The 13323-nt window shown below is 38.3% G+C and overlaps 1 protein-coding gene across 1 annotated transcript in view; it reads right to left on the reverse strand.

The window, feature by feature from the left end:
- NIPSNAP3A (nipsnap homolog 3A) overlaps positions 1 to 12333 on the reverse strand; it is a 62228-nt gene extending 49895 nt beyond the window's left edge. Inside the window, exons 1-2 of the mRNA XM_053702626.1 lie at positions 12050 to 12333; positions 631 to 838 (exon numbers count right to left, since the gene is read on the reverse strand). Of these exons, the coding sequence (XP_053558601.1) occupies positions 631 to 838; positions 12050 to 12136 (295 nt within the window). The 5' untranslated portion in view covers positions 12137 to 12333. The remainder of the gene's footprint in view (positions 1 to 630; positions 839 to 12049) is intronic.
- Positions 12334 to 13323: the final 990 nt, after the last annotated feature.

The following is a 13323-nucleotide window of genomic DNA, read 5'->3' on the forward strand; positions in this document are numbered from 1 at the left end:
GGACACTGATCCCAAGTTTTGTCTTTCTTGATTCAGATAGAGCATGCAATTTTAAGTAACTTTCTATTTTACTCCTATTATAATTTTTTCTTCATTCTCTTGCTATCTTTATGTGAAAAGCAAGAATGTAAGTTTAGAAGCCGGCCCATTTTTGGTTCACATCCTGGGTTGCCTTTGCTGATTGGACAGCAAAAATTGGCTGGCTCCTTAGCTTAGATGCCTTTTTCAAATAAAGATAGCAAGAGAACGAAGAAAAATTGATAATAGGAGTAAATTAGAAAGCTGCTTAAAATTGCATGCTCTATCTGAATCGTGAAAGAAAAAAAATTGCGTTTTGTATCCCTTTAAGTTCCTGTTCCTACCCCTGTGATTCAGATGATTTTGCAGCTAACTCTACAGATGTCTTTGTTCCATATGATATGACAATCCTCACTAAGAGACTATATAGCTGTGGTTATTAAGCCAAAACAGAGAATGTTAACATACAGAGAGCAGAAATATGAGAAAGAAATAATAATAATTCTAATTCTTAAACCTTATGCTCACTTTTAAAAAAAAAATGCAAATAGTACTACCATTTTAAATAATTTGTTACTTAGGAAGCAAAAGCGCTGTGATATGTTACCGCACCATATTTCCAAATGTGGAACACCTTATTCAGTCCTCCAAGCTCCACCGTCCAGTAGCCAATCAGATCTGAGTATGCAGTACGCAAATGGATATTTTCGTTAGTAAGTCTCATGAACTCATTCATCATTGATGGCTTTATGGTATACGTGCGGAATTCATAGAAAGTAGTGTCCGTCTGACGTGGACCAGTAACAAATGTAGCTTTCGCCTGGAAGAACAAACACAATATTAATGCTCAAAAATGTTTATTAAAACATATATTTAAATAGTAGTTTTTTGCTATAAATTTAATAAGTGCATATTTTTGTATAGATCTTTTTTTATTAGTCTGTGTTTCTATGGCCCATATTTATCAAGCGCTGTACGGAGCTTGAAGGGCCGTGTTTCTGGCGAGTCTTCAGACTCGCCAGAAACACAAGTTATGAAGCAGCGGTCTAAAGACCGCTGCTCCATAACCCTGTCCGCCTGCACTGAGCAGGCGGACAGGAATCGCCGGAAATCAACCCGATCAAGTACGATCGTGTTGATTAATACCTCCCTGCTGGCGGCCGATTGGCCGCGAATCTGCAGGGGGCGGCGTTGCACCAGCAGCTCTTGTGAGCTGCTGGTGCAATGTTAAATGCGGAGAGCGTATTGCTCTCCGTATTTAGCGAGGTCTTGCGGATCTAATCCGCACTGTCGGATCAGGTCCGCAAGACCTTTGATAAATAGAGGCCTATGTGTCTGTATCTTTCTATGTGAGTGTCAGTGTTTTTGTGTGTGTATGTTTCAGGAGTGTGTCTGGAGTATGTCTGAGTGTCTGTTATTGAGTGTGTGTGTGTTTCAGGAGTGTGTCTGGAGTGAGTACGTGTGTGTTTGTGTATGTATGTTTCTGGAGTGTGTCTGGAGTATTTCTGAGTGTCTGTTAGTGAGTACGTGTGTGTGTGTGTGTGTATATATGTATATATATATATATATATATATATATATGTTTGTTTCAGGAGTGTGTCTGGAGTATTTCTGAGTGTCTGTTAGTGAGTGTGAGTATGAGTGCCTTTGAATATTTTTGTTTGTATGTGCCGGAGTGTTTCTGCAGAATTTTAAGTATCCAATATTGGAACCTCTATCATGTTCATATGGCTATGATACTAGCCAGTGCTTCACCAGCCACTGATTTCACTGGCTGACACTGCACAGTACACAAACACATGCATATACAAGATTTTTATGTTACAAATCTGGGAAACTCAATGGCAAAAAAAGAATATATATATCCACATAATTTAATAAGATAATAAAAACATATTCTTTGATGGGGAATTTCATTTTGGAATTTCCACATTTTTAAAGTTTGATTAGGAACTTACAAAATCTGGCACTAACATTATAAAAACTATTTTGTAAATTAAAAAGCTCTTTTATAAAAAATAAAAAAAAATAAAAAAAAAAAGGTACTTATGACTGGTTTTCTTATGTTGCTTATTACCCCAACAATGTCATATGCCACTATGGTGAAAAACATTTACATGCTCTCACTTGTTAGAGAATGCAGTTTTATCACTATCACCCCTGCAACTCAATGTGTTTAACCAAGCAAAGGGGTTAAAAACCTTGGTAAAAGTACCACTTGGTAGCCACAGAGAACTGCTGGTCTCTACAGAAAAGGGTAGCTGAGTCAATCAGTAGCGCTAGCTGCACAGCTGGGTCATACAACTAGCATTTCTGATTCGGTCAGTGACAGCTTCCGCTTGGGACCAGCAGTTATCTGCGGCTTTAGGATATCAATTTAACTATGTATTTAATCCCTTTGCAGGAGTTAAAAACCTAGCGCACGATCAAATATACTGCACAGGTTTCGGCGCAAGCATGGGAACCCGCGCCGCCCGTAATTTCACCTCGCACATCGGGGTATTACATATACTGCGCCGTTAGATGCTAAATTGGCGTAAGTAGGACAAACTGGCGATCTTCTGAAATGTGCGCAAATACACATTTTAGTCGTCGCAAGTAACTTACGCCAGTATTTTGTCCACGGAAAGGGTCAATAAAGAGTAGTTTTATGAAAATTAGGCTAACACTCGTAAAAATGAACCGCGATTTCAAATATAAATGCGACACGTAATTACGCTATTCAAAATTCATATATAAACCCATGCGCAGCCGCCATTTTCTTCAGTGTGTTTGGATTGTTCTTTGAGCTACAGCACACTACATTGGAGTGGAGGATTAGTCAGAGTAGAGAGAGAGGCGCAAACAGAGGAGTTAGCTAGGTCGCATTGTTGTATGATTAAGCTTGTACACTTACACATATTTTTACATATTGCACACATTTTGCATACATACATATACAAATACACCACACTTTTTTTCTAACACCTCACACATTTTATTTGAATTTCACAGTGTGATAGGCTGAGTGTTTGGTTGTGATTGTGTGTAATTGAACTGGGAGTGAGTGTGAGTGTGTGTAGTGTGATTTAGTGTGAGGATGGCAGGGAGAGGTAGGGCAGAGGGGAGGAGGGGAGAGGAGTGGCAGGGAGAGGAGTATTGGAGAGGACAGGAGGAGCAGTGGGGTCCCCGTCAGGGAGTAAGTGGAGTGGGGAGAGGGAGAGCTAGAAGGGATGATGGGAGGGGAGATGCCCGAGAGCCCCAGAGACCAGGCACATCAAGGAGAGGGACAGAGGGTGCACATGTGGACAGAAGGGGGAGGAGGGAGAGGATAGGGAGGAACCCACACCAGGGACATCGCAGGGAGCAAAGCCAGGTGTCCATGGAGGATGAGAGGCTGAGATGTCCCAACTTCTCATTTGAGGAAAATGTTGCCCTAGTCCAGGCCATCATGGACAATTACAGTGCCCTCTTTGGGAAGGAGAAGAGCAAAGGCAGTGCCAAAAGGAGAAAAACGGCATGATTGGCGGTAGAGGATGCAATCAACAGTGTGGCCCCTCAGAGGAGGACTGTTGAGGGCCTGAAAAAGCGGTGGAATTACTGCAAGAGGCGGGTCAAAGAAAAGATGGGGCAGGAAGCTATGCACCAGAGGGGAACAGGCGGTGGTCCATCCCTGGATATTGAGTATAACACCTGGCAGGAGATGATACGCAGGTCCCTGAGTATCACAGCAGTCCGTGGACTTCCAGGGGCTCTTGACTCCGGGGCTGCAACCACAGCACATCATGCTGGTGAGTAACATCCCACACACCAGTATTATATGTATTTGAGATATAACATCCTTTAATATCACACATTCATGTACACAATGAGGAGCATGGCATTTGGCCTACTAACAAAAACATCTACAATTATATTTGACATTAACGCTACTTAACACAATGCAATTCATGATATGAGGTGGAATAGTGCAATACTAACATGTCTCAGAGTAGCACAGGCCACAAGCCACATGTAGAGTTTTCAGTAAATGGACACTATAGCCATCACAATAATTTTAGCTCAATAAAGCAGGTTCTGTGCCTACATCAGGCTAAAGTAAATTGTGTGACCATAGTGTCACTTAAAGAACACATTTTTTCCATCATTGACATGTACACATAACTATTGTATGAAACACATACCTGCATACTGCGCATATTAAAATCCCTCAAAGAACAAATCACAATGTGCACATGCATGTTATAGAGTTTGACATGAGAATCAGTATAGGCCCTAGCATGTATCAAATGTACATTGTATGCCCACATGGACATATATCTGACTGTACTAATCCCTCTCATCATTTGACTCCTCCACAGAACCTCCTGTCACGAGGATACAAACAGGCATGCCGCCACCACCACCAGTCACAGGCATGCTGTCACCACCAGTCTTCAGGAAACCACATGAACAGTATGCTCCCAGGCATGAGCATGGTTGGATGGCTTCATTTGAGGACCCGGGAGTGATGCCACCACCATTGCCATATGACTCCTGGCAAGATTCCTGGCCAGAGGAATATTCTTCTTTTGGCTTTGAGGGGGAGCCAAGACAGCCACAAAGGGTCCATGTATTTACCCCCCAACACAATCTCAAGGCAGTCATGGCTTTTACCCACAGACTATGTCACAAGAAGTGCCAACTGGACAGGCTGAGAGCTCCACCATCCTCATCACTTGGGCGAGTTCCACCATCTGCAGTTGAAAATATAGCAGAAAGTATTCAAGCACCAGCAGATGCAGCTGAACCTGCCCCCCAAGAAACATCAGATGCAGCTGAACCTGCCCCACCTGAAACATCAGATGCAGCTGAACCTGCACCTCAAGCAAATAGAAGCCCTGCTGCTCAAGAGCCTGTGGATGCATTGTATTCTCCCCTGGGTGAGGAATACATTGCACTCCAGAGGAGGCTCATAACAAGCTCCGAGAGCAGACAAAGATGCCAAGAGAGGTTCCTCAAGAGCCAAGAGAGAGGTTCCTCAAGAGCCAAGAGAGAGGTTCCTCAAGAGCCAAGAGAGGTTCCTCAAGAGCCAAGAGAGGTTCCTCAAGAGCCAAGAGAGAGGTTCCTCAAGAGCCAAGAGAGAGGTTCCTCAAGAGCCAAGAGAGAGGTTCCTCAAGAGCCAAGAGAGAGGTTCCTCAAGAGCCAAGAGAGAGGTTCCTCAAGAGCCAAGAGAGAGGTTCCTCAAGAGCCAAGAGAGAGGTTCCTCAAGAGCCAAGAGAGAGGTTCCTCAGGAGCCAAGAGAGAGGTTCCTCAGGAGCCAAGAAAGAGGTTCCTCAGGAGCCAAGAGAGAGGTTCCTCAGGAGCCAAGAGAGAGGTTCCACAAACGTAGCATAGAGCTGCAGAGGGACATGGCAGCATCATTAAGTGGAAGTGTTCAAAACCAGTCAGTGATGATGCAAATTCTGTCTGATATGCAGATGGGCAATAGATGGCGAGAACAAAATCAACTCTTGGGTGTGTTGGTTGAGCACTTTACACACCAGCAGGACACATTATATATATATATATATATATATATATATATATATATATATATATATATATATATATATATATATATATATATATATATATATATATATATATATATATATATATATATATATAATAATGTATTTACAGAAGGTGTGAACATAAAGGTATAAACATCCATTTTCAGTCTTATTAATGATAGTCAATAAATCATAGTGACCTAAACAAATGAGACATTTTCAGTAATTAGGGTGGTTAAGGGAAGTGGGGTGGGATGTAGTAGTTTCATTTACATGCAGTGGAAATCCGCAGTATGTAAACATGGTGGCTAATGAGGGTGTGCATTGCCAGGTGTTTTAAGGCTGCAGGTGAGAGGTTGTGCTGTTTGTGATTGGTTTGACACACTTGCAGGGGCAGGAATAATAAATGCTTAGAAGAGGTTTAACTGTTGTGATTGCGCATGCGTTTGTTAGGCCTTCAGGGAGTTACGTTGCTTTTTTAGTTAGTGCAAGGGTTACTGCGCCTGCAATTTGTAGCGAGATAAGAATGGAGTAGATTCTCTGAATTCTGCGTGCATAAGTCCTTACGCTGTATATTGGATACCAAATTGCGTGGCTGTTCTATGTTAGTCTATGGGTAAAAAAAATATACGCGCGTAACTTGTATGCTACGCCATATATGCAATACCAAAATCGCGTAAAATCTGGCGGCGGAGGATTTTGCGGGTGACGCTGCATATGTAATGGAGGCCATAGAGTTGATAAAATTACATGCTCTAGTCCAGTGATGGCGAACCTAGGCACTCCAGATGTTTCAGAACTACATTTCCTATTATGCTCGACTGGACTGCAGAGGGCTTAAGCATCATGGGAAATGTAGTTCTGAAACATCTGGAGTGCCAAGGTTCACTGTCACTGCTCTAGTCTCACAAATAAGAGCATGCACTTATTTTCACTATAATAGCCCTTTAAAAAGATTCTTGGATCCTTGAATTTGTTTTTATCTTCTTTGGTATGGCAATATTGAAAATTATGATTTTTTTTTTTGATTTTTTTTGGAAAAACAGAAAGAATTAAAAGGGATACCGAGCCCACATTGTTTTCTTTCATGATTCAGATAGAGCATACAATTTTAAGCAACTTTCTAATGTACTCCTATTTATCAATTTTTCTTTGTTCTTTTGGTATCTTTATTTGGAAAAGCAGGAACGTAAGCTTACGAGCCAGCCCATTTTTGGTTCAGCACCCTGGGTACAGCTTGCTGATTGGTGGTTACATTTAGCCACCAATCAGCAAGCACTACCCAGGTGCTGAACCAAAGATGCGCCGACTAGTAAGCTTACGTTCCTGCTTTTCCAAATAAAGATAGCAAGAGAACAAAGAAAATTTGACAATAGGAGTAAATTAGAAAGTTGCTTAAAATTGTATGCTCTATCTGAATCATGAAAGAAAAAAATTGGTTTAAGTGTCCCTTTAAAGTATTAAAATCAGCATAACTTTATAATGTAAATGTAATGATATATGGTAACTATGTTTTAGATAGAAACGTGAACATATGTTTTGAAATCATCTTAAATTAAAAAAAAAATTATTTTTTGTTACATTTTGACTTGGATGGATATTCTGACATTTAATAAAGATGGATGAAAATTTTTTTTTTACCATAACCGCAGGAAAACCACAATCTCTTTATAATGTACTGAACAAACTACAAAGGTGAATTAGAATGCTAACGTTTACAAGATGGGTTGTTTGACCTGGAATAGAACAGGTCATATTTAAAGATAAGAAGAAAGGATCACAAATCTAGCAAATATGACCTCAGGGAAAAGACACTACAGTCACTGACATAGAATCTAAATTGCACCAACAGCATTTAACAAGCACACAGAGCATCTCAGGTTTCTAAGATACACCTGTTGTTAATTCTCAAGTGCACGTAGTAATGCATCATAGATTAATAGAGTAATCAGTAAACCTTAACAAAAAAATACAAAAGATGCATAATAGTTATGAGTAAAGTATTATCAAGGTTGTTAGGTTTTAAAACATTAACTAACGTTGATGCGCTGGGTGCACAATAGCACTCTCAGGAAGCTGCACTGTCCCCAGAGTCACAGGCAGTAAACCCCAGACAGGTCTGCGTGCAAAGCCCATAGGGAAAATTTCAAAACAAATTAATACAGCACACAGAGAAAGTCCAGCACTCACTTACAAGCTCTCATCTAAGATTAAAAGCAAAAATGGAAGAGTTAGTTACCGCATCTGGCCAAATGGGAGTGCAGTCCCCTTCCGTGTTTTGTATATGTCTAGGGTGATTACATAAGCCTGTGCACCCTTCACTTGTTCCCAGTTTGTTTGATTGAGAGCTTGCATTGTGTGGCTGTTTAGGGACTCAGGTTTTGGAAGAGACCTTGACGTGGTACCTGGGCTTATTCCATTTGGCCAGATGCGGTAACTAACTCTTCCATTTTTGCTTTTAATCTTAGCTGAGAGCTTGTGAGTGCTGGACTTTCTCTGTGTGATTATATATATATATATATATATATATATATATATATATATATATATATATATATATATATATACACATACACACACATACACAAAAGAAGGATCCACACTCAATGGACTTTCCACACAAAGGTTTAATGTGTAAAGTGAAGTTTCTGGGATCAAACCGTCCCCTTCCTCAGATTACTCAACAGGATGTGGGTAAAGCCGATGTATGATCATAAATCCCCTCAGAGTGCGGAGTCACTGCATCAAAAATATATAGCATGCACTGTAATTTCTCCATATTCAATATCTTTTTTACCCCTACCTGGGGTAAACCTCATTCCCCAAGGTTCACTTGGGGTGAATGCCAGAGGATCGGCAGGCACCGGCAAAATAAAAAGTGTAGATTGGGGTATCACAGTACATCAGGCTTTACCCACAGCTGTTTGGGTATATATATGTATATGGAGTCCTATGCATAACTAGGAAAAATTACTGGTCATGTTGATAAAATACATTTGCATAAATAAATTATACAACACAAACTTAAAAGTTTCACTGTGATAGGGCATTTATTTCTATATTTATTCTTTATTTTCTACATTTACCTGAACTTTAAAAATACTGGCCAGGGAGGCAAGCCTATGCATAACAGGTAGCGGACTTTGGATCAGAAGTTGCTAGTATTATGATTTGTCTCCGATTTTGGTTAAATGGCCTTGGTGTTATTGTTACCAGAACTAATTCTAGCCTAGCATCTGATAACATTAAAGGGTTATTCTAGTAGAAAACAATTACAAGCTCAATTCTAGAGCATGCAATTTAACAACTAGCAACTCTGAAAGACTGTAAGGTAATAATGGCAGGTGCAGAGTCTCCAAACACACTCCAAAGAAATAATTTGCACCTGGTTTCTTCAATAAGGATGCTACCACTTTATTCACATACTGTGGTACACTTCACATCCAAAAACATCCAACGTTTCGGTCCTTCACCTGGGACCTTTATCAAGGATCCTTATTATGGGTGGCCAATCACAGTCATACATGTGTCAAGGGAATATTTATATATATATTTATTTTATTATCCCCCATAGAAGGGGTTACACATAATACAGAGCGCCAACTGCTAAGCTACCAGACTTACAGGACGGCATGAGGTGACCAAATCAGACATGGCCATATTTTACACCCAGGGATGTTAACCTGAGATGACACCAAAACCTGCTTCATCTCACAGACTACTAAGTATAAAAATTTGACAAAAACTGAGACATTACTTCATACATAACTTCTCACACTGGACTATTACTGCAAGTTAACATAGATACATCTGATTATTTTTCTTTGTTCGCCATTATTTGAGAATAAATTGCTTTGATTATGTAATTAATGTCATGCCTCTCGCTAAGGGCCCAAGGACTGGCATCATAATATTTTTCTTATCAGGATAATATATTTTACTCTTAAAAGTTAAACTGTATGAACACTCTCCAAATTTCATATTGCAAATTATGTTAATTGTTCTATTCTGCAGTAACGCATTGCCACTAAGCAAACAGTTATGTGCTCATTAACCATTCTTATCGTCAAACTGCTTCACACTGATACTTGAGCATTTACTGTTTAGCTTGCAAATACTTTCTTTATAGTTCACATTGCATAACTCAAGTATATTATATAATTCTTATTGTATTGTCTTTTATTAGGTAATTGATTTGCCAATGGTATTATCATATTTGCTGCAGTATGATATATTACCACAATTAATTTGCTATTGCTGTTTGCAAATTTGTTTCATTATTGGTTCAATATTGTTTATACACCACATTTTTACTTATAATTCATGACTGGCATTATCTTCTAATCATACTTTGTGGGCACACAAGAGTTCTGTAACATTTTCATTCAGTATTGTTTATTTTTATTTTATTCCCAGTGCAAATTTTGAATGTTGCACGGTTTCTCAGTTTGCCAGGTCTAGTATGGCCAGGCAAGTACCAAAACTATACTAAAATTAAATTAGTAATACAAGATCTTCATAGTTTCCTAAACCAATATAAACTAAGTTTTAATAACACAATACTTGTAGACATTCTCCTGGGAACTTACAAGACAGGAGGAGGTGAGGACTGCAAGGGAGAGAATGATATTAATACAGAGTTAGATGAGGGCAATTATTAGAATAGATTATATATATATATATATATATATATATATATATATATATATATATATATATATATATATATATATATATATATATATATATATATATATATATATATACACATACACACATACATACACACATATGCACATATACATCCCAACCTGCAAAAACTAATTTCAGGGAGGTGGCCTCACCCGCTACTGCGCCGCCACCCCCCTCCTAGATATATATTGGATGCCTTGAAACCCTAAATAAGATAGAGATGTATTAAAGTAGCTTTCCACTAAAGTCACATTAAAAAAAAAAAGTAACTTTATTGCACAACCACATACAACAAACCTATTTTCCAGTGACTGTACGCTTGTTAAATGCTTAAATATTTTAGAATACAAAGTTTAATTACGTGCAGTAAATAAGGTAGTATTTGTGGTTTTAATTTTTGGTTACTGATGCATGCTTTGAGGGTTCTATAACGTCCCAGGCAACTAAAGGCATTCCTTAAAGGGACACTGTACCCAATTTTTTTCTTTTGTAATTCAGAAAGAGCATGCAATTTTAAGCAACTTTCTAATTTACTCCTATTATCAATTTTTCTTCGTTCTCTTGCTATCATTATTTGAAAAAGAAGGCATCTAAGCTTTTTTTGGTTTCAGTACTCTGGACAGCACTTTTTTATTGGTGGATGAATTTATCCACCAATCAGCAAGGACAACCCAGGTTGTTCACAAAAATGGACCGGCATCTAAACTTACATTCTTGCATTTCAAATAAAGCTACCAAGAGAATGAAGAACATTTGATAATAGGAGTAAATTAGAAAGTTGCTTAAAATTCCATGCTCAATCTGAATCACGAAAGAAAATTTTTGGGTACAGCATAGTTGCCAACTTTTCAAAAAAAATTCCAGGGACACTTTGCAGCAGAGCAAGCAAGCGGGTTACTGGAGTATTGACGACCTACTGTTCAACTGCTCCGCCCACTCAGTTCTGTAATCAAAACACACCCATGTGATAGTAATAGTATAATTTAGACTTATCCATAGTTTATTATACAGATTACATCACCAAGCTCTTACACCTACCCAGTCTCTGGAACACATTCTGGGCATATGGTTATTTTTACAACACAGCATCAAAATTAGAAAGACAAATATGTGAACCCATTCAATAATAATAATAATATTCCATTAGGAATTAATTATATTTAAACAATACACCATATCTATTTATCATCTATCTATCTATCTGTATATATGTATGTGTGTATATATATATATATATGCAAACAACAAATGTTGTGCAAAAGAGATTTTCAGGGACATTTCCAGGGACAAAAAAAATCCAGGGACATACAACAAAATCCAGGGACTGTCCCTGGAAATCAGGGACTGTTGGCAACTATGGTACAGTGTCACTTTAAAGAAACACTTTTCTGGATTTGGGCCACATTGGATGATGGTACGAGTTTCAGGGAGATTGCATTCCATTTGCTGGCATCAGGGAGTCGCTATTACAATCAGGGAGACACTGAAATTCAGGGAAAGTTGGGATGTCTGTATATATATGTGTATATATATATATATATATATATATATATATATATATATATATATATATATATATATACACATACATATATACATACACACACATTATTACATATTCAGATCCTTTTGTTTAGCGCTTTTAATTTTATCGCATAGGAATAAATAGTGTTAGCGGATATTTACTAAAGGTGCACGGTGCATAGATTAAAACAATGTTTCTGTTGTCAGTGTGAACGTTTATACCACAACAACCATTAGCTACCAATAAGCACTGCACCCATTCTGCAGCTATATACTCTTCTCTAGTCTCCCCTCGTGATCACCTGTGCACAGGACGTCAGACCTCGCCATGCAACAGCAGCTGTCGTGCCCAGCTTGCCCTTTTGTAAGAAGGATCCTAAACTGCACATATTTTCCTTGGTCAGTATACGCTTTTCTCTTTGTTCCACCGGTAACACACAGACAGTGTTTGCTGGTAAAATGCGGGACTATTATACAGGATATATCAGGATGAGTGGGTGACAGGATGATTCCCAATGCCAAGCACAGGGGTCACTGACAGACGTTCGCAGTGGGCTAGTAGAGCTGTGCTTTTCCTGGATCCCGTAAAGCCAACACCCCCCGGCTGTACCAATAGTACTAGCACTGGAGGGAGGTACAGAATGTGCCATTGCACATCCCCAGTTAGACACATCTCTCTGTTTGCAAGTAAACGTTCTGTATTAGAAAAGGAGAAAACACAAAACCTACATATGAAAACTGTTTTCACAAAGTTTTAATGACATGCTTTATATATATATATATATATATATATATATATATATATATATATATATATATATATATATATATATATATATATATATATATATAATTTTTTTTATTTTAAATGTGCCAGTGTACAATTTAGATAACCTTTGTACTCTTTGAAATGTAAATAGCCAATTCCACATAATTTTGTACTCTTTGATTGTAATACTGCCTCCCTGATGCCAGCAAATGGAATGCAATCTCCCTGAAACTCCAAGTACCATGATCCAATGTGGCCCAAATCCGGAAAAGTGTTTCTTTAAAGGGACACTAAACCCACATTTTTTCTTTCATGATTCAGGTAGAGAATGCAATTTTAAACAAAATTTCAATTTACTTTTATTATCTAATTTGCTTCATTCTTTATATATCCTTTGTTGAAGAAACAGCCATGCACATTGGTGAGCCAATCACACGAAGCATCTATGTGCAGCCACCAATCAGAAGCTACTGAGCATATCTAGACATGCTTTCCAGCAAAGTATATCAAGAGAATGAAGCAAATTAGATAATAGAAGTAAATTAGAAAGTTGTTTAAAATTGCATACTCTTTCTAAATCATGAAAGAAAAATTTTGGGTTTCATGTCCCTTTAAGGAATGCCTTTAGTTGCTGGGACGTTATAGAACCCTCAAAGCATGCATCAGTAACCAAAAAGCCCACACTGATTGCCCCCACTGATTTTAATAAAATAAAACACAAATACTACCTTATATACTCAACTGCACGTAATGAATCTTCGTATTCTAAAATATTTAAGCACACTGGAAAAAAGGTTTGTTGTATGT

The sequence above is a fragment of the Bombina bombina genome, chromosome 2, assembly GCF_027579735.1.
Source record: "Bombina bombina isolate aBomBom1 chromosome 2, aBomBom1.pri, whole genome shotgun sequence".
Lineage (NCBI taxonomy): Eukaryota > Metazoa > Chordata > Amphibia > Anura > Bombinatoridae > Bombina > Bombina bombina.